This window comes from Ptychodera flava, chromosome 1 (genome assembly GCF_041260155.1).
Source record: "Ptychodera flava strain L36383 chromosome 1, AS_Pfla_20210202, whole genome shotgun sequence".
Taxonomy (NCBI): domain Eukaryota; kingdom Metazoa; phylum Hemichordata; class Enteropneusta; family Ptychoderidae; genus Ptychodera; species Ptychodera flava.
The window spans coordinates 20,474,212-20,502,198 of record NC_091928.1 but is presented as its reverse complement, the minus strand read 5'-3'; the positions used below and the strand labels follow the sequence as shown (position 1 = coordinate 20,502,198).

The window sequence follows — 27,987 nt, the reverse complement described above, 5'->3', positions numbered from 1 at the left end:
GCACAGAACTGCATAGGGTAAGCGAAGGGGGTCACGTATCAATGGCGTTCGAAAATGGTGTCAGGCAGTAAATGGAAGAGCGTCACTCACGCGCTCGACTGACCGAGTAAAAAATACAGAAAAGTGCAATTTCTGCCGAAAATCGAAGAAATTAACGCATGAAAATATTCTCAATTTAATGACATACAAATTAAGGGTTACCGACTCCAATTTTGTTTTGCAAAAATCGCGTTAATTAACCATTTACCACCGGAACCTCCAACGGGGGTGCCGACGACTGACGGAATAAATAGAATTTCATCTCTCTCGCGAGACTGAAACGGGAGTTTAAAGAATCGCATTTTTAGTCAAATTTCGGGATTTTTATCACACAATTTGTATACCACCATATTCCTGAAATCGTAGAGAACCTGGAGCCCCAGAATCACGCCGTTCTTCGACCTATAGCCCGAGAACGGGGCAAAATAAGAAACGAGATTACAATCGTGCACCGGCAAAAGATTTTACTATATAGGAGTAATCAAGACAAAATGCAATACACATCTCTTTGGAAAATAAAATCACACATGGAAAAATAAATTACGAGTCAGGTAAAAATAACGCATGGATAATCAACGCACAACCGTGACAACACAAAGTCCCATTTAGCTGTGGGTCCATAGCTGTGGTGTTTTCAGACGGGATTCATGCCTTTTACGGGCTGGTTTTGACTTTTACGATTTTAACCCCGCCACCACAGCTATGGGATATTCCATAGACTACACACGCGATTGTGCGTACCTTTGCCAAAGCTTGGCCGTACTATAAGCTTGTGCAAAGGTACTCGTCTGTAGGTTTGGCCAAGCTTATCTATAGATAAGGTTACTCCAAGCTTATTTACAAATCTTGTGCCAAGGTTATGGAGCAAAGCTTTGGGAAAGGTTATGGTCAAATCTTTAAGTAAGCTTACCTATCACAAAGCTTCGATGAAGCTTTGTTGCAAAGCTTAGATAAACCTTGCGATATTATACGTACAAAACAACCTGACGTTTTCACAACTCGATGTTAATTTCCGTTGGCTTAGGGATAATAAGCGTTATTGCGGACCACATAACGCGCTTGTTTTTGTCATTATGTCTTTGCTTGCCAAGAATTTTTCTACTATTTCACATTTCCTGGGTATTTTTAAAGTTATAAATGTATCTTTAACTTAGATTTTTAAAATTTCCCTTTAATCTTTTGTCAATTTATGAACGTTGGGTCGTATGTTTCAGGAACGGTCCCTCCCGGACCGTGTGTCAGGTTTTGGTAGGGTCAATTGGGTCACTATGTAAATATACCAATACCCTCTCTTGTTGCTCATAAGGAGTATTACATTATACAAATTGAAATTCAAAGAGTACAAAATTAAATTTAACTGTCAAAAAATGATCAAAAGTATTTTTCCTCTGTAGGTAAATGTATATATGTGTAGTTACTTGAAGGTCTCCGTTACCTGTTACCCGGTACCCAGACTGTTTGCGCGAGTCACGTGTTTGTAGCATGCTTGCTAGCGCTTCAGTGTCTGAGTAGGTGGGTCGTGGGTCTGGAAGGGGGAGGGGGAAAGGGCACAGGTTATAGGGGGGGGGGCGGACGCGGACGACCCGCATACCATGGTTGGATGATGAGGTAATAAGTTCTAATGTATGTCTATTTGTAATGTGTGCAAGCGGTTCGTTATTCTATGAATCCCTTCATGGTAAAGGAGACGACACGCCATAGTGTGCATGCACGTGGTTCACTCATTCAGCACATGGACTCAATTTTCGTATATTTTAGCTGATGGTGTTTGTGATTGCGCGCTTGTAAGCTTAATGACGATACTGTGTTTCTTTCATTATTTTATTTAGTTAATGTCAAATGCTACATTATGACGATCCAATGTGGACTTTGTTCGAGTTTGTGATTGTTTGAGTGGTGACTTGACCACGATGGGGTGAAGGCTCTCGCAATTACAACTGCGCAGTTTCAAAGGTAACGTGTTAAATCGCCAGGAAAACCTAACATGCATAGGCTGCCAAATTCCAAATAGGTTCGTATGAAATGCGAGAGACACAAGCTAAACTAGTATAAATGATTTTCTTTTTTAGTGTTCCATGTTGTACACAGTGCCTGGGTATGTGGGTTGGTTGACCCACATGAGAGAAAACCTGGAATTACAGGTATTGTATGCTTGAATGAAGATAAAGTACCAAGCTTTAATGCGGCAGTCATCGTCAACCCCCACCCTCCCCACCTCGGGTCATAGTGGGGGATTTGGAAATTAATCTTATGAAATTTGCCAAATGCCAAACTCCCTGGGGCACAAGAACAATTTAATCCCCCACTGCAATTTTTTGGACGTTCTTAAATTCTGCACTTGTTTGTGCAAGTGAGTAGGGGGATCAAAATGAGGCAATTGCCCCATCCCCCCAGGCATAGTTTAATGGCAAACACTGTCTAATCCCCCACATTTGTCCCGTATCGCTTGAGTTGCGGTCCCTCGGGGATTACATTGACTGCTGCATAATACTTAACTTAATGTGTGTAAGTTGTCCCTGGTAACTCTTCTGAATCCCTCTGTCATAATTATCGTTGATTTGCAGCTGACTCCACGTCAGCACGCTATGCATGTGCATGAAGGACTCAATTTGGAATTATTTAGCTGATGGTGTTTGTGCTTGCGTGTACGTTTTTCTCTATCTTTCAGTGAATTCCAAATGATCCCTAGAAACAGGCAATAACCATTCAACCTTTATTGTTCAGAAGTCTTGGGATCCCTAGAATACGAAATGGAATTTTAACAGAAGAAAAAAAAAGGGATGCATTAGCTGTTATGGTCATGTTTTGAAGGGTACCCCTAAAAATCACGATTTTGCAACCCTCATGCATTTTCGTCAAATTTGTCTTCTTGTTAGTCATCTGCTGAGCTTTTTTTTGCTTACGTGTTTACACACATGAGCATATGGTTTATCGCTGTCTGTATATGTGTGTGTGTGTATGTCTGTAGTCTGTATACCCGATATCTCAAAACTGCTGAAGGGATGTCAACCAATTTTGGTGCTCAGCATCAGGATTTAAATGGCAAGAACTGAAAAGGTTTTGGTGGATGTGGCTTGGATATTAATGAAGTGAAGAGAGTTTTTTCTGTTAACGCCGCGTATGACAAATGAAAACGATCGACTGTTTGAGGGCACTGTGAAATCAGATGGTCCAGGTTTGCTGCCGCTGGATAGCTCTGGTTTCAACCACGGTCCCTCCGTGTTTCATTCTTGTATTGAACGTTAAAAATATGATATTTTATTACTCCAACTCACTATTCAAGATAAAATATCGTTTAGCAAATTAGCTTTACCCTTGGTGATTGATTGTTTCTCTCGCCGCTCGATCACCGAAATGACTACATACGTTCTTTACCTAGCCTCATGGCATGGCATTATCACTCGCCCCGATCCCTAAATATGGAAGTGCTGATGAATAATAACTTTGGGTCAAAGGTATTGAAGTGTCCAATCAGGTTTGTGCACAGAGTCCAAGGCCGTGACCTACTTCATGTACTTCTGCTGTGTTTTGATTTTGCTTCGCCAAGAAGCGTGCTCGCCATTGTCCATAAAAGTGTGTTTGCTCTCCTTTGTAAGCATTTTAAAATTCTGTGTCAGATTAAAAAGGCGAGGTTGTTCGTGAAACAAATTCTGGGATAGGCTTTGGTATGCATACGATCGGCATCGCGGCAGTGCATGTAGAGTACATGATGTGTTCAATTCCGATGAAGATTCAGAAGTCTTACTTTGCAGTCTTTTTTCGGTATGATAATCCCGACAATTGGTGTTACGGTTAGACGTGGTGGCCATTTTATGATAAGTTTTCAATACTGCAAAGCTACATAGCATCACTATTGTGCGATCGAGGTAGGCCTACAGTGCTGTTGAACGGGATACAGAAACTCTGCAGAGGGAGAAACGATCGTTGGCATGAACAGACAATGTACTTCAGCACGTAGTCCGCAGATTGCAGATTGAGAAAATAAACGTGTCCTAGTAAATAACGGAATATTTATGTACATTAACTCGATATTAATTGGTACTGACAAAAACTGAATTTTACGGAAAAAACAGTCTGTAGAATAATCCAAGTAGTACTACCCGAGACAAACAATTTTGATTTCATTTCACAAACTTCATACTTCATCGAGTATTGCATATTTCAGCCTTTTGAAGTTATTTTATTGATATTTTCAATTTTTGTCTTGGCTTTGTTGTGGAACATGTTGAATCATCTCTGCGGACATGTAGGCACCGTAGGCCATTGTGCAAACATTTGGCGGCCAAATTATCATTTCAAAGCAAACAGTTCTATCACAGAAACACCATCCGGATGACATGTTCCCAAGTGAGCTACCTTCAGAAGTCTAGTTTTGTCGCAAAAAATGTCAACTTTTAAAACCCCTCACTTAATTACTGGTGTTATTCTCAGCATCACAAACATATACGCGTCTGCTATGTATCACAGCAAATAGTAATATTTGAGCGCCCCGTAAATGGGATCCTCGTTATTTGCGATCCCGGAAATGTGTCTTGCTTAATGCATTTCCTATCCATAGCGAGGGAAACTGCCCGCGTTCCCATGCACCTTTTTTCCATGCAAGTGCAACGCTATCTGTGCAAAATTTGTGGTGATATGCTCCTGTGTTATGGAAAACCTCTCTTATTCTAACAATGAAGTACTTGACTTTGGACTTCAATTTCGTTAATGTGATGTCCATGCAGCGAGTTTGGGTTGGCACGCTTATAATGCAATCTTCGCCTGCCTGCGGTACGATATCCCGCATAAGGCATAAGATCACTAGAAAGATTGCAAGAAACCCTTATTTCAACTCTGTTGTCATTTTTAGTTGCCTTCACTGCTCTGTGCTCTCCCTGGCCTTTCGAAATTGTTAGTAAATTTACGAATTTGGTTCAAAATAAATTAGTAAGCACAAATTATGTAATGCTGAGCCCGCCCATTTTCAACAAGCGCTTCTGGTACTCAGTAAATGATGTTAAGGGTATAGATGAATGATTTCATTATAGACAAAGGAAAGTGAAAAATTCCTTTTTAGTTTTTTCTTGACAATGAACACTCATATTTGATACACATTTTCAAAAGATCCATTAAATAACACAGTACATCATGGGTCATGAGTGCTTGTAACATTGAAATTTCTTCCTTGTTTCAAAAAAGTGTGTCATTTTGGTCAACCGGCCCATGAATGTTATTCAATTAATCGATCTTTATTACACAACATAACATTGTCAAGTATATTGTGACACAAAGTGTAACTCCCTTTGTGTGTGTAGTCAGTGTTTTATGATTATATATATTAATATATGAAGTGGTCATTAATATTATAAGTGTTTGCACCAGTTTTAGATGCTAGAAAATCTCTGCTTTGAAAGTATGCATGTCATCCATAGGTGTTAGGTGGTGCCTCTTGGTAGCTGCAGTCATTATGATATGTTCATCTCTAAAATTCTTTTAAAACAACCACTGATCAGAACATATGGCAGTCTGCGGTTTCGCACAAATTTTGTCTCATTATAACAGCAAATTTAAGTACGCAAACTGAGACTGGTGATCCTGCTAATGTTTTCTTAGAGACAGTTATACTTTTAAAACGCTGCAGATGATCGTTATTTATTTTTTGTCTGGATAAACGTTTTCGTCTTAGGACTGTGCACAGCATTGTCTTTGGATCATCTAAGAAAACTATAAGTATTCATAACATTTGCTGAGACAGTTTCTTGTAAAATATTTTGAAGGAAACCTATAAAAATTGGCATGTTCACTGAAAAAAAATCAATCTGCAGATCATCAAATGACAAATCTATGACAACTAAGATTTCCGGCTAAGATTTCCGGCTCATTTCCACCTCCATGCACAGACAAACACTTTGCGGTATGGTACATCGTTCAACCATGCGCGGTCCGGACTGCAGTTCGACTGTCTTTCCGGCCGACTCAGTGTCTTGATCTCTTCTCGGCGGTGTCATTGTTTCCAATTTTTTCATATCAGGTGCGGTATTTATGCCCAACTTTCTTTCCCAGCTGAGGATACTATCTATCTGAAGCATTTGTAACTGCCCGCTTCCCTCGGTCCGCTTCAACCGTCCATTCGGAAAGTTGACAGCATGTGAGTGTTTGGGTATCTCGAAACTACCGTAATGCATGGCACACCAGTATCTGAGTACACGACCCGGGGATCTTGAAACCTTTCGCGCATGCTCATGTTAGCACAGGTCAAAGTCCAAAGCTATTACCATTGTCGATGCGCCGATGATAAGGGCAGAGTAGTTTTTGAAAGACGAGATATGACAGTATTTCCCCGGAATTCATAATCTTGACCGAAAATCAGGCTTCAAAAATAACAAAATTGTTCGTAAATGGCCGATCGGGCATGTATTTTTTTTCGTAAATTTTCATTTTTGTTCGTAATTTACGAACGTTACGAGCGACAGCGAGAGCACAGTCCGTGCTTATCGGAAAGGCTTTTCCAGGATTCTCTGTACTGCGCCCATTATAGATCGCTTCCAACTCCGGAAAACAATAGTAGAAATCAAAACCACGCAGTCCATTTGCAAGCAAAGAATTCAAAGATCAAATTCCGCATGCGGGAAAATTTGGCCAACGATGAAATTATTCGTCTCAAAGCGTTAAAGTTGACTATGGGAAATCTGTGTTGCTGGAAGCCTTTTTGTTTGCCAAGGACCTAAAAGTGGGCCACCAGATTGGCCCAAATGATGGCATAGTTTACATTGAAGATACTATGATATAACGTTATTGAAAGTCATTAACTAGTTTTATTTCAGCCAATTCCTTATTTACATATGTAATAAACATTTCTAATTAGGGATATATATCTGAATTGACTCAACCAAAGTTGATGAATCTTGCTACATATATTTCAGATACTATAATACATGTCATTGAAATTCGTTAAGAATTTTTGCTTCAGCCAATTTCTAATTTACATATTTGATGAACTTTCTTAATTACATGTAGGGATATTTATCTGTATTGACTTGACCAAAGTCGACAAAAATTGCCATGTACATTAAAGATACTATGATAGAAGATTTTTGAAAGTCATTTAACATTTCTATTTCAGTCAATTCCCAGTTTGTATATTTAATGAACCTTCCTAATTATGGATATATACTGGCATTTACTTGATAAAAGTTGGCAAAATATGCTGTGTATATTCATCATTATACCAGGTTATAACAGTATTAAAAGTCATTTTGCATTTTCATGTCAGCTAATTCATAATTTGCATAGCTAATAAGCTTGCACGGTTTGGCATATAGAGCTGAAGGACTTGACCAAAGGCAATTACACATGCTATATTGTGATACAATGACAGTACTCAAAGAAATTATTTTTATTTCAGCTAATTACATATTTGAATACTTAATGACCTTTAGAATTGATCTGTGGTGAAATTCATTATGTTGATCATAACACTTTCAATGAAGTTGCAAACATGTAGCAAAGGTTCACAATTGCACATAAATACTATATATAATGAAACGTGAGCATTTTCAGTTCATATCTGGTTCAATTAACATAACCTCACTTGTTTGATATCACTAGAAAGGCAATTTATTCCTCTTTAAAACGACATATTGTACTATGCAATATTTTCTATGGTCTTTGTGAAATATGACCAAAACTTACCCATACCCCAAAGTTTAACAATGCAAATTACACACCATATGTTTTATTTTGGTGGGTAAATCGAAATCTATTTCAAGATATTTCTTATGATTTGCATTGCATTTATATATACTTTTTATTTTTCTCACTACAGATCGTTCTACCAACTGTCTAGTGTTCACCAACTTCAAGTTGCATCCTCCACCTCTACAGTCATGTGCTATGCTGATCGCTTGTATAATATGTTGCGGGGAGACTGGTATATATGTTTCTTCTTTAATGACAATCTGACACCCGAACAATTCATCTATATCAGGGACAAGATTTTCAGTCATCTGAGGTTGGTATTTTTGTACGTAAACCATACCTACATTATGAATGTTGTTGATCCTGAGTTCAGCTATATTAGTGACAAGACCCAGTTTAACCTGTTGAGATTATAAGAAAAATTATTCATTGTTGATTGATAAAGGTCATAAGCATAACATTTTAATACCAAAAACAATGCTCATTAATCCAGTGTTCGCACTACTGATCGCCAGACGGCAAAATGGCCAATTGATTCACTCAATGGCGACTCTGACACTCAAAACAATCTCCAGACTGGCGACTCGAAATTTCTCTGTATGGTCACTTTGTTCAAAAGTGTTCTGTTTTGTTTCGGTAAATTTTTTGTCAATGAAGCTGCACCCTTACCAGGCTTTCGTTGTCTTTATACAGAACAGATGACCCCAAGTCAATTGTTTCGAGTGATTTGGCTACAACTGCCTTGTGTCTGGTGAAACTTCCCTCTGAAACGGTCTGTTCATCAACTATGTTTCCGGTGAGGTGAGTATTAACATATTGCGTTAATTCCTGTGTTGAAATCTTCAGTTCGTAGATTGGCCGTTGGAACTTATGTCTGTTCTTGCTTCTTTCGGGTTGTATCAACATTCCAGCTGATCTAATAATGCTTGTCTCTCTGCCGAATAGGAAGTGTTGATCGATGCTGACTCGCCAAGCGTTTTCACTGCCGATCCTCCTTCACATCTACGTTAATTATGATATCTAATATTACTGATATGTTTGCCAGTGCTGAAGCACTTGATAAAACAAATGGACGTTAAGAGTTGACATTTTGTCAAATGATCTTTTTTTACCTTTTAACTCTGTGCAATAAATGAAAGGTCTTTTGTATCACCACTTGCCCACACTTTATGGTTATAATCTCAGTTTGTTGTTTTTATTAAAAAATAAAGCATAAATTTTTTGCTCCTAATTATTGATTTATGTGTGCAACCCATGTGCTAAATGAGTACGTAATAAATTTAAAAACAGTTTGTCACTCTATTCACTCACAAGGTATTATCTTGACTTCGCCATTGTCCGCCATCTAGTATGAAGCGCAGGACTTCCTGTTTGGCGAGACGATTTACAGTATCAGAACTTGGATTGTGTCTATTGGAGTACTCCTGCACCATTCTTACACGACTGTTCTCCTCTTCAAATTTTTCTGCTTGGTACCCTTGAGTGTGGCCATGTCTTTGTATGTCTTCAGCAATGTGTAGCAGGTAATGTGTTGTTTGTTTCCTGTTTGTATGCATCATGTAGAAAAAACAATCCAATATGTTTTAATGTTACTATGACTATATTTATTTCATAAGGTTGAATATTGACCAGTCAAACCTTTGTTGTAAAATTTTTGACTTCTCACAGAGGTACAATTATGTTGGTATGATTTGGGTTTATTGACAGAAGTATCTAAACAAGATTTCAATATCTTTTTGGAGACAGTACTCTGTTAGTTATGTTACAAATATGCTCTGGATAGTCTCTGTCACCCAAGTTATTGTCTATCAGAATGTACAAAGTATGTTGACGATTAATTGATGAATAGATAGTACATGTGAACAGCTCAGTTACCAGACAAATTATTTTTTTAGCTACAACAGAAATACTGTTTACCTTATCATTTTGCTTCCAAGCGCTCTTAGTTTCATTATGAACTGACGTGTTACTGTTTCCATGTAGCTTATTTCTTCAGGAGTATATGATCCCTGTTTGTATATGTGGTGAGTCATCTGTAAATGGTTTTGGATAGAATATAAGGTGAGTAAATGTGAATGTCAATTTATTATTGTAGCCCAAACATGGGACTGTGTGCCCGAGGGTAGGTGACCATTTGCCCGACGTAAGGAGGGCAAATTGTCTCCTGCCCCAAGGGTACATAGTTCCTTGTTTGGGCTATAATGTTTTTATTACATGCCTCTCTTACACACATTTGTCTCTCAAAATATTTAAGTTTCTTGGTAAATGATAATAAAATGCTTTTATTTCCATCTTAGACGAAAAACCGTTAAAAATGGAACGATTTTCACCATGGAATGGCGCGTTGATATATTTAAATTATTTTTATGCGGAATATCAATTTTTTTCTGTAAAATTTTCCAAAAACCGGATTTCCTATGCAAAACATGACATTTCAACATTTTTACATCAAAAACTTTTCCAGTTGAAAATAGTTCCGCTTCACTTTCAGTCTAGTGATGACTTTGCGGCCCGTGATGTCATCAACGTGTTACCATCGAATCCTATGGAGCGTGCAACATTCGATATATGATGCATGTAATAATATATAATATTACATGTCTCTCTTACAAGTGTTCACTCAAAATATTTAGATTTATTGGCAAATGATAATCAAATCCTTTACTTCAATCTTAGACAAAAATCAGTTAAAAATGGAACTATTTTTATAATCAAATGGAGTATAGATTGAAAGTATTGTTATGCAGTTTATCAATTTTTCTCTGAAAAATTTTCCTTAAAATCGGATTTAGTATGCAAAACATGAAATTTCAATACTTTAAATCATAATGTTGTCAAGTTGAAAATGGTTCCGGTTCAATTTCAGTCTGTAATTACAATGCTTGACAGATTTATGTATAGGAAAGGAGCTCCTACAACCTAGATTATTTTATCTAACACCTGTTTTCTCACAGTTACATTTAAAGGCCTTTACAACATGTTCTTTAGTGTCAATGGTTGTTCCAGGTCAATGTTATCATTGATGATGCTCACCTCCGACAATAAGCAGTACGCCTTTATGTAGTCAATGTTAACTGACTCGCATCGTGCTAGGTGAAACGGAGCAACTTGTACCTGTCAACAGAAACATATACATATCTGATTTTTATTTACTAGACCTAACCCAAAATGCCCTTTGAAGATAGTTACTATATGATCATCTGTCATGTTGCATCTGTCATCCAAATGAGTAATTGTGTACTTATGGAAATGGCAAACTGCTGAGCAAAGTCCATCTTTATCAGGATGGCATCAAAAAGGGGGGATTTTCCCCATCTACAAGAAATTTTATCATCGTGTGATCAATTTGTATCTCTCAGTGTGACTGACACCATTTCATGTGGGGAAAGTTCCCCCTTGAAAAATTATTAGGGGATGTCAACGTGGAAAAAGAAGGAGAATCCTCTCACCACCCTTACTATATGATACACTACTCTGACCTTACGACAACAATAATGTTTCTAATGAGTTGATGAAGATTTGGAGTATGTGTAGAGTATTTTTGTTGTTGTTAGTTCTCCGTTTTGTTTATGACTCATTTACATTGACTCTATTTTTAGGCTATTGTTGTGCAGTTATGAATGGAAGATTATCAAAACAAGTCTCCAGCATTTACATATTTGTAGGTGAGTATTTGTTTTATATGACCATCTTCATAGATATTAGTATTGAAATTTGATTTTTATATTGTGCAACTTGCAAATATAAACAAGGTAAGTTACTCCACTTAAGGTAAGTCACTCACCCAAAGTTTATAGTGTCTTCCAATAAAACTATTGTAGCGTACCATTGACTTAGATGTTAATTTACGTTCAAATGACGACCAGTCAAACTCATCAATAGACAGTTGTAAAACTTCTTTGTCATTCTCACTCATGATCTCCATTATCTCACCCAGCAAGTTCTTGTTGGGATTAATTAAAATCGCATGTAAACGGTCCTGGGGAGTATCTCTTAAAGTCAGAAAAAAATAATGAAAGGTTGGAGTTAGTAGAGCTGTGAGGTAACTTTTGAGGTTTGTAGGAGTGTTGTGGTCAAAAGGTTACCCTTTAGAAGTGTTCACTTTGTTTCCTAAAATTACCTGTTAGCCATTCTGGCTAATTGAGACCAAACTTTATTAGCCAGAACTAGCCATCCATATTTTCATCAATTCAGCATTTGTGATTTTGGATAACTGACAGTTGAATATTTAGTGACAGTCACATTCACAAATAATATACTCAGGTGGATCATATCAACTGCCACAGTACAGTGGCAAAAAATGGCAAAATAAGTTAAGAACAACTTCTATGGAACAAATTGCTTTCTGGATCACTTGTGGCATTCACAAAAAAACTTTATTTCCTGAGTACTTGACACTTATGTGACTTCTGTACCACAGGTATTGCATCATTTACAGGGTAACCTCAAGATATTCTCTGCCTCAGTCATCAAGTGCTTTCCGTTCTCTAATCACAGAGTCTAGATAATTTGTATCAGTTGCTCACTCTGAGAAAGTGTACTGGTTATTACATTTTGAACACTAGGTGTAAACAGTCTCCTGTCTCTATTGGTAGTCCTAACATTTAGTTTCAAAATAAAACTGCTCTATGGATGGGCCTTCACTAGCTATTTTAAACAGTTTGTCAACGTTTTCTGTATTACGTTATTTCTCAAGGATGTTTTTATCAAATTGAACTGACTCACATCAGCGGACGCGTGCTGTTCATTCATGGCAAGTCATGTCATGATGTTTTCTCACGTTTATTGAAATTGTCATTATTCTGAATGTCTTATCGCCTACCGGAGGTAAATATTGTACTGTCTGGCCGCCTGATACTTCATATGTGGTACAGAATAACAACTTCATTGTCAAACACTAAGATTGGAAATTCAACAAACTATTCCTATGCAGTTCCCTCATTTTTAACTCATATTTTGAATGTTTATAAATACCAAAAAGAGCTTATATGGTGAGTCTGTGGCGTCATATGTATGTATGTATGTGGGTATATGTATGTCCGTCACAAACAAAGGCTCTCATACAGCCAAAGCTACGATCTCTGTATTTGGTGGACAGGTAGATGCAGGGGTTGAATTTGTTATGTGAATTTGTTCAATTAAACACATTAGTGTCAAAAATGAGCAAATCAGGTAAGACAAAAAGGAAATTCTGCAAACGTGCAGGAGTGAGTGGTGGCATGCCAGTGACTGAAACGCTCCAGTGATCATGAGTCATTTCCTATCATTGTTTATGAACTGTTACATATTAACAGACCTGCTCAAACTAAGGGACGGACCATTACATCTTGGGAGGGGGCGGTCACAATGTAATTGTGAACATTTTTTATACAATTGTAAATTTCTAAAAAAATTTTCCAAATGAGAAAAGTTGTGCTAATTTCTTTTTTCTGAGTTATTTTTCCGAGTTCTAATTTTTTTTTTTTTGAAGCTGTCTGAGGATACAATGTCCACCTATATCACTAGCTCAAATAAGATTGCGTCTTGTAACTACAACATACATATGGTCTAATGATTTATATTGCTGATAGATTTCGCGAATGTTGCAGATCATCTTTTCACAAGCTGAGAAGCTGTTTGCAAAAAAATGTGAAATTTCAATATTTGTGTTTTTTGGATAATTTTTGCCCTTTTTGGATCAAAACATCTATTTCTCTGTAGCAGCTTGTCCAACTTTTGTCATTCTTATTTTTCTGGTTTAAATATTTCTTGTTGTTTTTCTGGTTGTACTGTGCAGAAATCATTGTCATAACATCAACGTAGAATTTTCCTGCACTGAACAAATAGAAACAACATTTATTGTTAATCTTTGGTACCCATACTGGTATGTATTGTACCAATTCTGATCAAATGCAAGAGACACCATATCATTGCGGTATTTTTTCATAACTTGTTTAACCCGCAACACGGCGCATGAGCTGCTGTCATGCTTTAAACCAACAACCCAAAACATTGAAATTAGCATCCTATAATACCGGTCTAAAACATCCCAAGCTTCCTTTACTGTCACAACACTGTAATAGTTTAATCTTATTGAGTAAATGATTCTGGATTGGCCTTGTGTATTTACTTACTATAGGGGCAGAAGTCTTCAATATTGAGCAGGCAGTTTGTTGTTTCTTTGATACCAGTCTGTGTCCTTAATTTTGGCGGGCCTTTTCAGATTCAAGCTCGTTTATACTTTCAATAATACTGCTTACTGTGTCCTTTGTTCTTAAGGTTCCGACCTCTGTCAAGTTAGCCTTATTTGCCTGTAAAAATTTTATATCAATTTGAAACAAACCCAAAACAAAAACACATGATACAGATGAGAACAAATTGTCATATAAAACAACTTATGCAATAGAGAGAGAGAGAGAGAGAGAGAAAAAGAGAGAGAGAGAAAGAGAGAAAGAAAGAGAGAAAGAAAGAGATAGGGGAGGATTTTTTAATTGCTAGATTGCCCAATGACAAACAGTTCACAAGCTCATCTCAATCTGACACGCTTGTATGCACTGCTGCGCAGGCAAGCATGTTAATTCTGCTGAACAAGGTAATTCCCAATGCGTGATTTTGTGCTGGAATATATATTGTTTGTGTTTTTTTTCATTTGCATTGATAGAGACATAGATAACTTTAACATTCAATCACTACTTATAATTTCATGTATCTCAAGATACAGTCATCAGTAAACTTAAAAAAAAACCATTTTTATATGTGTGCAAAATAAATAATGTGAAACCGAATGTTGTCATCAGTTATCCTAAACTGATGATATATGTATCATGTATAAATCATAAACAGTGTTTTTGCTAAGGTTGGGGAATAGAGGTAAATGATTTGGGAACCCCGGTAGCAATAATTCTGTGTCTCATAATCAGATTGCATTGATATACCAAAGGGAACCCCGGTAAAAGGACTTGGGAATCCTGGTAACATTTACCGGGGTACCAGCCTTAACAAAAACACTGATAAAAGGTATTTTCGTGATAGTAATCATGATAGCAATATATTTGAAAACAGTGAAAAAAAATTCTTACATCACACACTCTACATGGATGATTAGCTGATGCTCCAAGGTGATTTGTTAACTTAGAAGCCATCACACTATCAAATACTCCAACGGCAACCTCAGGCTTTATTATGATGTCTTGTTTCAAGAAGGCATCATATATACATATTCCTTTTCCAGCAGATTTGATGTCATCAATCATTGGCATCAACAACTCATTAGGCTGTATCACATTTGATGTAGAAATGAAATTTACATTCTTTAATTTATTTTTCTCAGGTACTGGAAGTCCGGATAGTTGCATCGACAGAACATGGTAACTGTTCCATTGCTTCGATTTATTGCCGCTGGTGTCGTCAGCATATACATTTATGGGCAAGGTATATTCTGGCATTCGCTGTGTCCTCCTAGTGTATTCCAGTTTATCCTGAAACAAGTCCGTTATAGATCAATCTACTATTTGAAAAAAAATTATGGGATTGGGTTGAATTACATCTATGTATGAAAATGTTTTTGCATGATCTGTTTGATTATGATTAAGAACTTAATGAGTGGAAGAACATCAACAATCGGACGTTGGTGTCGCTGTACTGTTTTATTATATGTATCTAGCCATTGACCCAGTTTACTTAATGTTCGATGCCTCTTACTCTGGATGTGTTGCTGAAAATTCGACTCTTTGAATGTTTTAAAACGACAATGATTTATACACCGACATTACTAACATATGGTGGTCTGTCTCACATAAGAACTTTCTGTATTTGTACTTTAGACAGAATCTCTATATAGCTTGCTTGCAGATGTCAGGTGCCAATTTATTTGAACCATTATTTAACAGCTGTGTTTGATTCTTGGGTATTTGCGTTGTTGACACATGGGTATTTGCTCACCGAAGTAGCTGCCAAACGTACTAGAAATGAATATTTAACCAATACAGGTGTCTAGTAATGTTATTACTGATACAGTCTATGTGATAATTATTCGACTCAGTTTTAGGTCAGACCGATCCATTAAAGAATGAACCATCCTTCACAAAAGCGAAGGCTATATTTGTGATATTAGTATAGTATTCACAATCATACTTTATAGTTTTATTTTATAGGATGCACTTACCTCTGTGGTTAGTTGTTCCAGAGACCATTCATTATTGTTGTTGGTCAAAACGTGTGTGATATTATAATCTAAGTGATCATGTGATGTTGTGATCTCATCCAAATTCACAAGTTCAATCTTATTATGTAGTGGGACGATTGATCTACAGACAAGAGTTTATCTTTGTGTAAGAAATGTATAATTAAAGCATGTTTATGTCATATTGACCAACAAATTGATAAAAATCAATGGGATATCAGAAACATTACTCTTCTACAATTATTTTTTTGTAACAATAGTTTACTTCTACTATTATGTACTATTTTTTATATTACATATCAAGCCTTAAACATTACCTTTCATGTAACAGATTCAAAAATGGTTGGAGACGCTCGTCGTCCGGTAATAGCACGTTTTGGACCATAGCATGCATTTTTCTTGTAGTTCCTTCCTCACTGTTAATTACCAGATTATAAAGAGAATGATTTCAAGTATAGATTATTTAGATTTATTGTTTTGATATTATTCGTCTTTATCATTATATATATATATGCATATCCACATTTCATTTTCTACTTTTATGATGTAGTGAATATATATATATATATATAATTTATTGTGTTTTGAATGTGGTTTTTTTTATCCATATGTGTCATTTTCATGACAACTGTATTGAAATCCTTGGATTTCTATTAATCAGAATTTAGCATTTAGAATTTAAAAGATGCAATAATTGCCTTATTAATGAAATTTGTTGTATTGAACCCTTTGAAAAATGAAAAATGAAATGTATTATCACCTATCAAGTTAAAAACATGTTAGGTCGTTCATAGACTGTGAAAGTTGCGTATTGCTGTAATATTTTCTAGTTGTTTAAAACCAAAATACCTTTTCCAAGAATGACTTGATAACAACAGGCTTCCTATTCGGTAAATAAACCATGTCACCTGCAAACATCCCTTTATAGTATGAAGCAGGAAATTCCGATTCCCATTTTTTCCCTGTGCATTGGTCCAAAATTCTATCAGATTTCACAGGAAATCTAAAAAAGTAAATCATTATTATGCAATGAAACATTCCATGGTTGTCAACTTTCAATGTCAGTCAAGACTATAAAAGAGAACATCTCAATATTTCTATTTTCTTTAATCCAGATATTATTGTAAGAAATGAAATATTTTGGACAGTACAATTTATAGAAGATAAGCAAAGGATGTATTCTATGGTTGTCAACTTTCAATGTCAGTCAAGACTGAATAAAAGAGAACATCTCAATATTTCTATTTTCTTTAATCCAGATACTATTGTAAGAAATGAAATATTTTGGACAGTACAATTTATAGAAGATAAGCAAAGGATGTATTTCTTACCTGTTTATACAAGATGCAAGTTTAGGATTACCCAAAAGGAGTTTTATTAGTATTGATGGCCTAATAAATGAAAACGGTGTTCCATCCATTGATTTAGCCTGAAAAAAAAACATAAAATACATCAAGATGATTACCCATCACCATGAATATTGAAATGCAATATTATATAGCGCCCTCAATGTTTACATGTTTTTCCTACTCTCAATATACATCATGGCATATTCATTTAATAAATTACAGGGATAAATTAATCATACAGTTTCCAGTGAATTCAATAACATTCAGAGATATAAATAATATGTATGGTTACATTCATCACATGATCAATTTCCTAGAAATGAAATCTTAACAATAACGATAACATACATTTCCTATAAGTTCTTCATCTAATCCAGGTATAATGAAGTTCATCACCGAGTCCATTGATGGTATGTCAGGATATTTAATTCATTTAGTATGAACCATACAAATTTTCTTGTCTCCCGAGACTGCAATAGTAACAACAATAATAATTTTAACAATAATAATAAAAGGTACAAATGTACCAATTATATATATATATATATATATATATATATATATATATATATATATATATATATATATATATATATATTTATGCATATATATATATGTATATGTATATATATATCAAATGAAATGATGAAATGTTGTCCATAGTTGACAATAACTTTCGCATTAAATTATGTTTAAACATCTCATTATGAGACATCGGAGATATAAAATGACTCAACATGAAAAAAATCAAAATTTAGCTTACCATCGGTCGTGTTCCAGAGTGGCATAATATATACAGTAAGAAAAAGATTTTTGTTGGGAATGGATACCAACGGTTATCTGCTGTTTGATCAAAACTATTATCTTCTGATGTATCGTCATCTGATGAATCTGTGATTGTAAAACCACACACACTGGAATCATCACTTTCACGAGTGGAAGAACATCGACAATCGGACGCTGGTGTCGCTGTACTGTTATCCGTTGCATCTAGCCATTGACCCAGTTTACTCAGGGTTCGATGCCTCTTACTCTGGATGTGCCGCTGAAAATTCGACTCTTTGAATGTTTTAAAAACGACAACTTTGACAATTGTGGACCCGTTCTGGTTGCATTCTTTCCGCCATCTCCTCTTCTCTAAAATACCAACCAACCAGCGTTCAATATACGCAGATCGACCAATGAAAACACAGCAGACGACATTTACGATAACGTAATCACGAAACCAGCCAATCTCATTACTTTCAGTTTCACTTCTTATCTGCACGCATCACATCACCATACAGATCCATTATTCCTGAAGGTAGGTTATTTAAAATTTACGCTTTTACATATCTTTTTATAAATAATGTTACATAAACGTAACATACCAAATTAAATGCGAAATTAGCAACAGTGTATGAATTTTTTATGAAATTGCATAGATTACACTCTTGTGTAAACATAACAAAGACGAGTCACGCGGGCGCTGATAAAAACCGCCGTCGTAAATATTATCCCTTATTTATTCATTCACTCTCATATTCAAAACTCACCGATATGATAAACGCCAAAAATTCAAAAATAACAAATTCCGTTTTATATACTGATCGTGCATTCAATAAAATGGTTCAGATCGTGCGTTTACGCACAGTCCCTCCTTTGTGGAGGGACTGTGGTTTACGCGAGACATACTCAGTAAGTCGATGCAATATCATCTTGATATTTATTTAATATGTATTTATTTCTACATTTGACGACAATAAAGGGTGTGTTATGGTGCATATTTCACATAAAAACCTTTTTTTATAATATACAGAGGCATTTCTGTTTGGTTTCGATACAGCCGTACTATTTGATACGACGACATCACTGTCACTGTCTGTATCACATCTTGGTAGCAACGACGACTTGTTTATGTAACTATCATTACTGTGCACAGAAAAACAACAATAACATGGCTACATATATATGATTCACAAGGTTAGATAAAAAAGAGTTTATCGAGGTGATTCAGTTAGACCAGGATATATTGTTGTGAGCAAAGCGAGTACCGTATTATATTGACCTTTGTTGTGATTTTATGAATGAATCAAACCAATTAGCATTTGAATAGCGTGAAACAGGGTCGAGGGTCAAGGGTTATAATATTTTTTCTGTGAGTACAATTACTCTTCTTGAAATAAGAAGCAAAACGTGGCCGCTATACTTGATTCAGTATGATGTTCTTCATACTCGTAAACTCAAAATCTATGGATTTCATGAACACATTTGTTGTACAGATTATTAAACCATGAACAGTCTAGTTCGCTCTACTTTTTACCTAGTCACCATTGATTTGATTACATGTATTTGGCGTTGCAGTAAAACTTCAAAAGCCAAGGAATTGTGATCCGACCATGACATCAGAAAGCAACAACGATTTATTTTACGTGAGTATGCAGGGTTCGGTTCTCCAAGTAAAGGAACCTAGAAGCCATGCTTTGAAGAAGCATTACATTTCTGACATTTGATGACTATAACCTATGATTTCAGTTCAATTCAGTTCAGTTCAGTTCGGTTAATGGATTAGAAATCCTTTCAGGATTCTGGTCATCCCTCTAAACTTAGAAGAAGATATTACACGATTTAGGCAAACGCGCGTGAACTCCGTTAAGCTGCAATGTTGATATCTTTTCTTTATGAATGAACCGTACATGAATAGTCATTTACATATGAAAAGATGTGTACTGATGAGCCTCGAACGCAAACACGATCTGAGCGTATCGGTTTATCTGTAATGAAATACACAAGACACGACACAAAGTAAATACAATAATCAATTTCATTATTCTAATCATGGTTTAAATTAAATACAGTTATAATTTAAGAAAAAATAATAATGAACGAAGTGAGGTAATCCACTCTCGGTGGATGGAGATTAAGCTGATGAATATGTATGTATACCCTCAGCTGCATGGGTCATGTCTACCTTTTGTTTTCAATAGACTGCTTTCTGGTATTTTTTTATTATCAGGATTCTCAAGGAAGTATTGAAGAAGACCAAGGTGAAGAACTAAGTCGTGATAATGATACCGATATAGGTTTGTAAACAATAAACAGATTTACCTACAAATTGAAAATACATATATTCCATTGTACAAACAGAGTAGATGCCACATATTTCCAGTTATTACAATATACAAACACAAATACACACACACACACACTCACACCTACACACACACACACACACACACACACACACACACACACACACACACACCACACACACACACACACACACACACACACACATATATATATATATATATATATATATATATATATATATATATATATATATATATATATACAGTTTATGTACTTAACTATCCATTGTTTAGATTGTAAAGTAAAATTTAATAGAATTAAGTATGTCCTTTTAATAGCATTTTTATATGTGAAAAACATCTGAAACAGTCACATCTTTTTCTTAAAAAATAGGTCAGTTGACAAAAGAAAACAACACTATGTTAAAAGAGATTTTGAAAGAACTGAAATTACTGAAACGAAGAGTTGAAAAATTAGAAGAAAGAAACCAAATGGAATGGAAAGTGGAAAGAGCAAAGTGTAAGGTATGATGTAACCAAGGCAATAGATTTTTGTAGGAAAAGTTCAAACTCTATTGTGTTAATTATTTTATCAAAGTGCTTTGTATTTCAATATCCTGAACCAGGCAGCCAAAATGACAATCTTTTTTGGCTCTCATGAGATTTTCCTGAACGCTGCTGCCCAATCAAGTAATAAACAAACACACAAAGACATAAAACAAGTCTATCAAAATAAGGTTATTTAAAATTTTTATTGTTCAGACAAAATATTTTGATTTATAATACTTGTTTTTGTTTTCCAACTTTACATAGAAAAATGCATACATATAGATGACAATTAACAATTTTAAGGTAAACTTTAGATAAGAAATGATGTAAAATAATACTAAACCATACAATTTTTTTCAGCATGAATATCTGTGCTACTTGAAGTCATACTTCACAAGACATCATTATTTATATTATGATGACCTTCCCCGAGAGTTCGTTGTGAGTACCTAATTACTTTACTTTAATGGTTAAGTATAGTAACTACCAATAAGAAATAGTAAACACATATTAACTGTATGGACATAACATAGTCACTCTAGTATATTACATTAAGTAGTAAAACACCAGCTGAAACTGTGGACATTAGAAATACACCTGTTCATTTTATGAATTGACAAAGAGAAGCAAAAAATACTGACTGTTTCACCGAACAAACGGAATCATCAAAGTGTTTCTATTGATTAGATTGATTTATGATATTCATGCAGCATGCAATTAACATTTAATCATTTACTACATGGAGCACAGGTCAAATGTCATATTTCTCAACAAAAAAGCCAACAAGTCAAGGACTTTACAAAAACACACAAACTATGATGAAAGTACCACTGTATGATTTTCCAGCTATCACCTGCAGACTTTTTGTCATCGTGATAATGAAATTTATAGCAGTTATAGAAGTTGTCGTTTAAAAAACTATCATATCTTGGAACTAAAATGAACATGCATATATGATTAAAAATATGATTCTTTTCCAATTTGACATTGTCATATTCATATAATTACTTTCTCAAGGAAAGGTGAAGTCTCTATTAACAAGTGAACTGGGAGATATAAGCTCGTCAAATCTACAAAAAATGGTCTGCTATGCACTCAAGAAATTTAGCGATTGGAGAGGTGATATCCGGACTAAGGTACGCAATTTAGGTCTCACATAAATACAATCATACACACAGAAGAATACACATGCACTTTGTTTACAAATACATAGGTACATACACACACATAAATACATACAGACATGTATATATAAAAATACATTTATATATATATATATATATATATATATATATATATATATATATATATATATATATATATACAAACCTACATACATACATACTTAAATACATACATAATATACATACATACATACACACATACACACATACATACACATGCATACATACATACACAAATACATAACATACACACATACATACATACATACATACACACACATACACACACATATATACAAACATACATACCTATACATACATGCACACACATACTCACACATACATACATACACACACATACATAGAAACGTACATAAATACATACACTCACATACATGCACACACACACATACATACATACATACATACATACATACATACACACATACATACATACATACATACATACATACATACATACATACATACATACATACATACATACATACATACATACATACATACATACATACATACATACACACACCCATACATACATACATACACACACACATACATACATACATACATACATACATACATACATACATACATACATACATACATACATACATCATACATACATACATACATACATACATACATACATACATACATACATACATACATACATACATACATACATACATACATACATACACACATACATACACACACATACACGCACACATGCACGCACATACAAAATACATACCACACATTCATACATGCATGCACACAATACATACATACATACATACATACATACATACATACATACATACATAACATACATACATACATATTATATTACATGCATACATACATACATACATACATACATACATACATACATACATACATACATACTACATACACCCACCCATACATACACACATATACATACATAAATACATACATACATACATACATACATACATACATACATACATACATACATACATACATACATACATACATCCATATATACATACATACATCCACCAATACATACATCCACCAATACATACATACTACATACATACATACATACATACATACATACATACATACATACATACATACATACATACGTATACATACATACATACATACAAACATACATACACCCACCCACCCATACATACATACTACATACATACATACATACATACATACATACATACATACATACATACATACATACATACATACATACATACATACATACATACATACATACATACATACATACATATATTGAAAAAATTGTCTATAACAGACACAATCTGAATTTGAAAAAGTGTACTTCTTATAAAAGTGTCCTTGATAGACAGGTAAAATTCTAATCAAAGTGTTATTTTGGTTTAGAAATCTTACATTAGTAATATGGTGTAACGATAAGAGAGGTGTCCGTATAAAATACAGTTTTCACTTTCCATCCATCCATCCTTCGATCCATCCATCCATCCATCCATCCATCCATCGATCCATTCATACATCAATCCTCACACAGCATCCATGTATTAAGAGTACCCTTTAATCACTTTATCTTTAGGTGGAGTTTGCAATGAACGCATGTGTATATTAGGATGACACACATTAAAATGATTGAAGATGAGTATAAGTTGGCAGTCACATGGCTGCAATTTACCATTTAAATTGATGATGCACAGGGTACGTTATTCTAATTCAACTCAATTTATCACAATTTAATATTTCATTATAATGCAGCTACTAAGGAGCCAATCCAACCGGGGCTTGGAAATTAAAGAGCTTAACAAATTGTTGTGGAAGCCATACTTTCCCATTGAAAGTATAAACCTTGAAATCACTCTCAAGAAGTCATTGATGATGGTGAGTAGCCTATTTGTATTTCTAAATTGGCTTGTATTTGAGAAAATGATTTATGATATTTGATAAATGATGGCGCACTGTTACATTGGGCATATATAAACTTCGAGATGATAAATTGCAAATGCAGATATATTTATGTAAGACAAAAAGTATAACGTGGATATACTCAATATTGAGAAAATAATAACTAAATAAATAATCAATATTTCACTCCAAAAACACTACTGATGTGTTAAAATTTAGTTGTGTCCTCTTTAAATACATTTCATAGATGATAATGACTAAGTAACATTATGGTTTGAGACACAGATGTAAACTTGTTAAAATAATGAAAGGTGTGCCACGTAATTTATCCCATCTGCTTCTTCTAATTGATGTATGTAACTGAAAACCTCAATATGAACCAAATATTTGTTGATGATCTTAATAGTAATGTCAACAAAAAATAAGGTTCCTTCAGAGGCTAAAGTCATATTTTTCATCAGCTGGGTTGACGTGCCTTAATGTTTTTTGCCTTTATGTTCTACATGCTCATGGGTCCAGATAAATAATGCATGTACAACACAATATATCCATTAAAGTCTGAAATGAAAAATGGAGCACATGAAATTTTGAGGTTAATTATCTTACCTGAATCAATATTTCTATTCATAAGTATCCTCTAATTAAGCAATAGAGCACACCCAACGATGGTATACCACAAGAATTTGACCAGCTCACGACATATATGCATGAGCGTCGCAAATGCATATATGAAGTGAAGTGGTCAAAATCAAGTGATATACCGTCGCTGGGTGTGATTTATTTCTATTATATCATAACAGTATATTGAAATTCTGTTGTGGGACAACATAAACTGAGTTTTGCTCCCGTATGCCAGCTGTAGTATATCGCCAATATACCAAGGTTCTTTTCACGTCTCGACCAATCAGATTGCTGTATTTTCTCCATCAATATACTGGTATGACATAAATAATATTATATCATACCAGTATATTGATGGCTCCAATGAAGCGATCTGATCGGTCAAGACGAGAAAAGAACCTTGGTATATTGGCGATATAGCAAGGATGGCACAAACGCAAGCTCTCTGCAAGAGCAAAATCAATATGTTGTCTTTCCACACCAGAAATTCAATATACTGTTATTATATAATACCAATAAAGCACACCCAGCAACGGTACACCACTCGACTTTGACAAGTTCACTTCATATATACAATCGCTATCGCTCGTGAATATGTTGTAAACTGGTCAAAATCTTGTGGTATACCATCGCTGGGTGTGCTTTATTGCTTGAGTATCCTTCTAATAAATAAAATTCTATTCTTGGTGTCCATCTGCTGGCATGTATTCAGAGAAAATGAAAACATACACAATGTTAATGCTATTATTACCAGAACAACAGGATTTTCCAAAAACAATTGAAATATTGGCTTATAACAATACAAGTTTTTTCATTTACTTTTTTGTTCTTTCACTGGCTGGCCGGCCGGCAGCTTTCAGAACAATTTGATAAAGGGATACCAAGATTTTGTTTCGTAAAGCAACAAAATGGAAGCTTCAATAAGATCCAAAGTTTTGTAGATAATCAGTATTTAAAAATAAAAAAGAGTAGAGTTCTTTCAGAAGGTACATCCATATTTTCACATATCACTAAGGACAGTATAACCCTTATAATCTTAAGTAATTACCACTTTTGACTATACAGTACTTTTGTTTGTGGGTAATTCTGGCTTATTGTAATGTTACCAATAGTATGATAAAATAAATATTCAGTCTTCAACTACTCAACCAAACATGTTGAGGATCATTGCTATTGTAGACTAATTTCAAACACAAGCATATAGACTACTACTACAACAAATAAATGTTGACAAACACAATTCTAGATGTGCCGTTATGTTTTATCGCAGTACAAAGTTAAACAAAGTGTCAATTATAAATTCAAAAAAAAGAAAAATGATGTGAAAATAGACAAGAGACAGTAACTGACTGTATTTTACAATTGGCAAACATTAGGAAAAAATTCAAATTCAATATCATACTTACATTTACATATATTTTTATTACAGCGAGCATTTGCTCACTCAAAGGACCTATTTGGTCGAAGAGGATCAAGACAAGACCAGGCTGGGAACAACTTTTGGGCCAACTTTGATTCGTTCTTCCAAAGGTGCATAGAGGATAGAAGAGAGGGTAAATGGGAAACTTGGTTCCAGAGAGATGAGAGGAGAAGACTAGCGTTTTGGGGGGAAGAGTAAAAAAGTATGTTGAATTGGGAAGTTATAATGTTTGTTGTTCTTTAAATTATATATTTACTATTTGCAAATAGAAATTATTTTTACTTGTTATCTTTGCAGGTTTTGAAAAAAAGACTTTATTAAAATATTTAAAATACAGTTCATGGCTGTGTGTCTTTAGATCAGCATACCCACAAAGGTAAGCTCAGTTTATTAATGTACTTCTGCTTTGATTTTTCTATTTCACCAACATTAATGTCTGCAGGAAAATTATTCAAAATTAACATAAAACAATGATGAATATGTTCATCTGTCAAATTGACAACACTTACCTGTTTGTGCCAACATCAAACATGATTTGAAATTTAACATTTGTTCATTCAGAGGAATTCCCATTGTTGCTCCAGGCTTCAGGATGCAGACATATACGAATAGAAAAAAACATGAAGATTCCTGACTAAAAGCAGAAGTGCAGGGGTCAATTTGACTATATAACTTTTTTTACATTAAAAGAGACAGTAGAATTGACCCCTAAACTGGGCAATTATCACACCTACCTTATATCTTTTTTCACACATGTGGCTTGTCGATACGAACCTGATTAAAAACTGATGAAGTTTTCCTCATTTTTGCATTCACATTAGTTTTTGTAAGGATGTCGCTGCTATCATTGATATTTATAGCACAGAATTCAGCAAATATATCCTGTAATTTTCAGGTTTTAAAATGTACATCCATCTTCTATGTATTCAAATGCATATATATGTTGAAAATTCCATAATTAAGACATGTACATATTTTTTAGGCGTACAAGTGTAGAAAAAAAATTATCCTCTACCAGGATAAAAGATTTAAATGTATGTTATGGGGTCATCTCCACCAATTGACAAAATGAGGCAAATATTTCTAATACAGAAAGTAACAAAAGACAAAGTCTCAAAGTAATGGAATTCTGCATACATACGAATTTGGAAAAATTAAAGATCTATGTACACTTTCAAACCCTTTCAAAAATTACTTTTGTCTGAAACCAGTGCTACTACAATATCAAAAAAACGACTTCAACATGAAACAAATATGAATACGAAAATGAGGAAGCTTCAGGGCTAGTAACCAATCAAAGCTCACCAGGAAAAGGGTCAACTAAAGGTCATGACCCGACCTGTCTCGAATACGTAATCTACTAAGCTTAGAATAGACTTAATTAAAACAAGCTTCGTCAAAGATTGGAAACAACCCTTCAGCAAAGTCAGTACTCCTAAGCTTTGACTAAGGTTGGCACGCAAACCATTCGCCAAGCTGAGTTGCCAAGCTTGTTCTAAGATTGGGCTAAGCTTCGCCAAAGGTACTGCACAATCCCGTGTGTAGCGTCCATGTTCCGCCGCAAGCACCCTTTGCGGAAGTTTGCTCGACGATATTTCGAAATATTTTCCATCCAAATTACAAATTGCCAACACTCATCGACAGCTTGGTTATTAGGGACTAACCAGACCAGAAGTCCGCTCAAATTCACTGAAATATCGCCTTTTTTCCTAAGTTTGCCCGACATGACAACACGGAGACCGCCATTTTGCTAGCGTAAAACTGTCGGTCGAGGATCCCTGCAGTACGTCACTACAGTGACGTAGCGGTGACCTCTCAACTTCTAAACACAAACTGAGAGATTCTTCGTGTGATATCGATGACCATCGTTCGTCTTATGGACATCCCAGTCTCACAAAACTGAAACCAAACTTTTACTTGGGGGGTGGGGGAAAGTTCAGTCCTAGGATCTATGATTATTCGTGGCGCGCGGATG

At 35.0% G+C, this 27,987-nt stretch overlaps 2 protein-coding genes and 1 long non-coding RNA gene across 7 annotated transcripts in view; all 3 read left to right on the top strand.

Annotated features, from left to right (window-relative positions):
• The window catches only part of LOC139132475 (uncharacterized), a 40,341-nt gene that overhangs the window by 8,127 nt on the left and 4,227 nt on the right, over nt 1-27,987 (top strand). The gene's annotated exons all lie outside the window — the stretch shown is intronic.
• Nucleotides 759-16,453, top strand: LOC139132454 (uncharacterized). Of its 4 annotated transcripts, XR_011552308.1 has the most exons (9): nt 759-1,647; nt 1,869-1,992; nt 2,109-2,180; nt 7,844-8,029; nt 8,410-8,517; nt 9,031-9,239; nt 9,700-9,777; nt 11,316-11,381; nt 15,026-16,453. It is a non-coding gene; the product is annotated as an uncharacterized lncRNA (long non-coding RNA). The 4 variants fall into 4 exon arrangements; XR_011552315.1 differs by lacking the exon at nt 1,869-1,992 and having other exon boundaries at nt 1,519-1,647; nt 7,844-8,041; XR_011552303.1 differs by lacking the exon at nt 1,869-1,992 and having other exon boundaries at nt 1,520-1,647.
• Nucleotides 21,871-26,568, top strand: LOC139132442 (uncharacterized). Its single transcript, XM_070698791.1, has 4 exons — nt 21,871-21,982; nt 23,825-23,947; nt 26,022-26,145; nt 26,310-26,568. Exons 1-4 carry the CDS (start codon nt 21,926-21,928, stop codon nt 26,390-26,392), a joined length of 387 nt encoding a protein of 128 aa, XP_070554892.1. The 5' UTR covers nt 21,871-21,925; the 3' UTR covers nt 26,393-26,568.

What these genes read in the sequence shown, in the direction of transcription:
- LOC139132442 (XM_070698791.1), top strand. Translation starts at nt 21,926, where the DNA reads ATGGTCTGCTATGCACTCAAGAAATTTAGCGATTGGAGAGGTGATATC. An exon ending in GAGGTGATATCCGGACTAAG is followed by an intron (nt 21,983 to 23,824) that starts GTACGCAATTTA and finishes ATTATAATGCAG; the next exon opens with CTACTAAGGAGCCAATCCAA. An exon ending in TCAAGAAGTCATTGATGATG is followed by an intron (nt 23,948 to 26,021) that starts GTGAGTAGCCTA and finishes TTTTTATTACAG; the next exon opens with CGAGCATTTGCTCACTCAAA.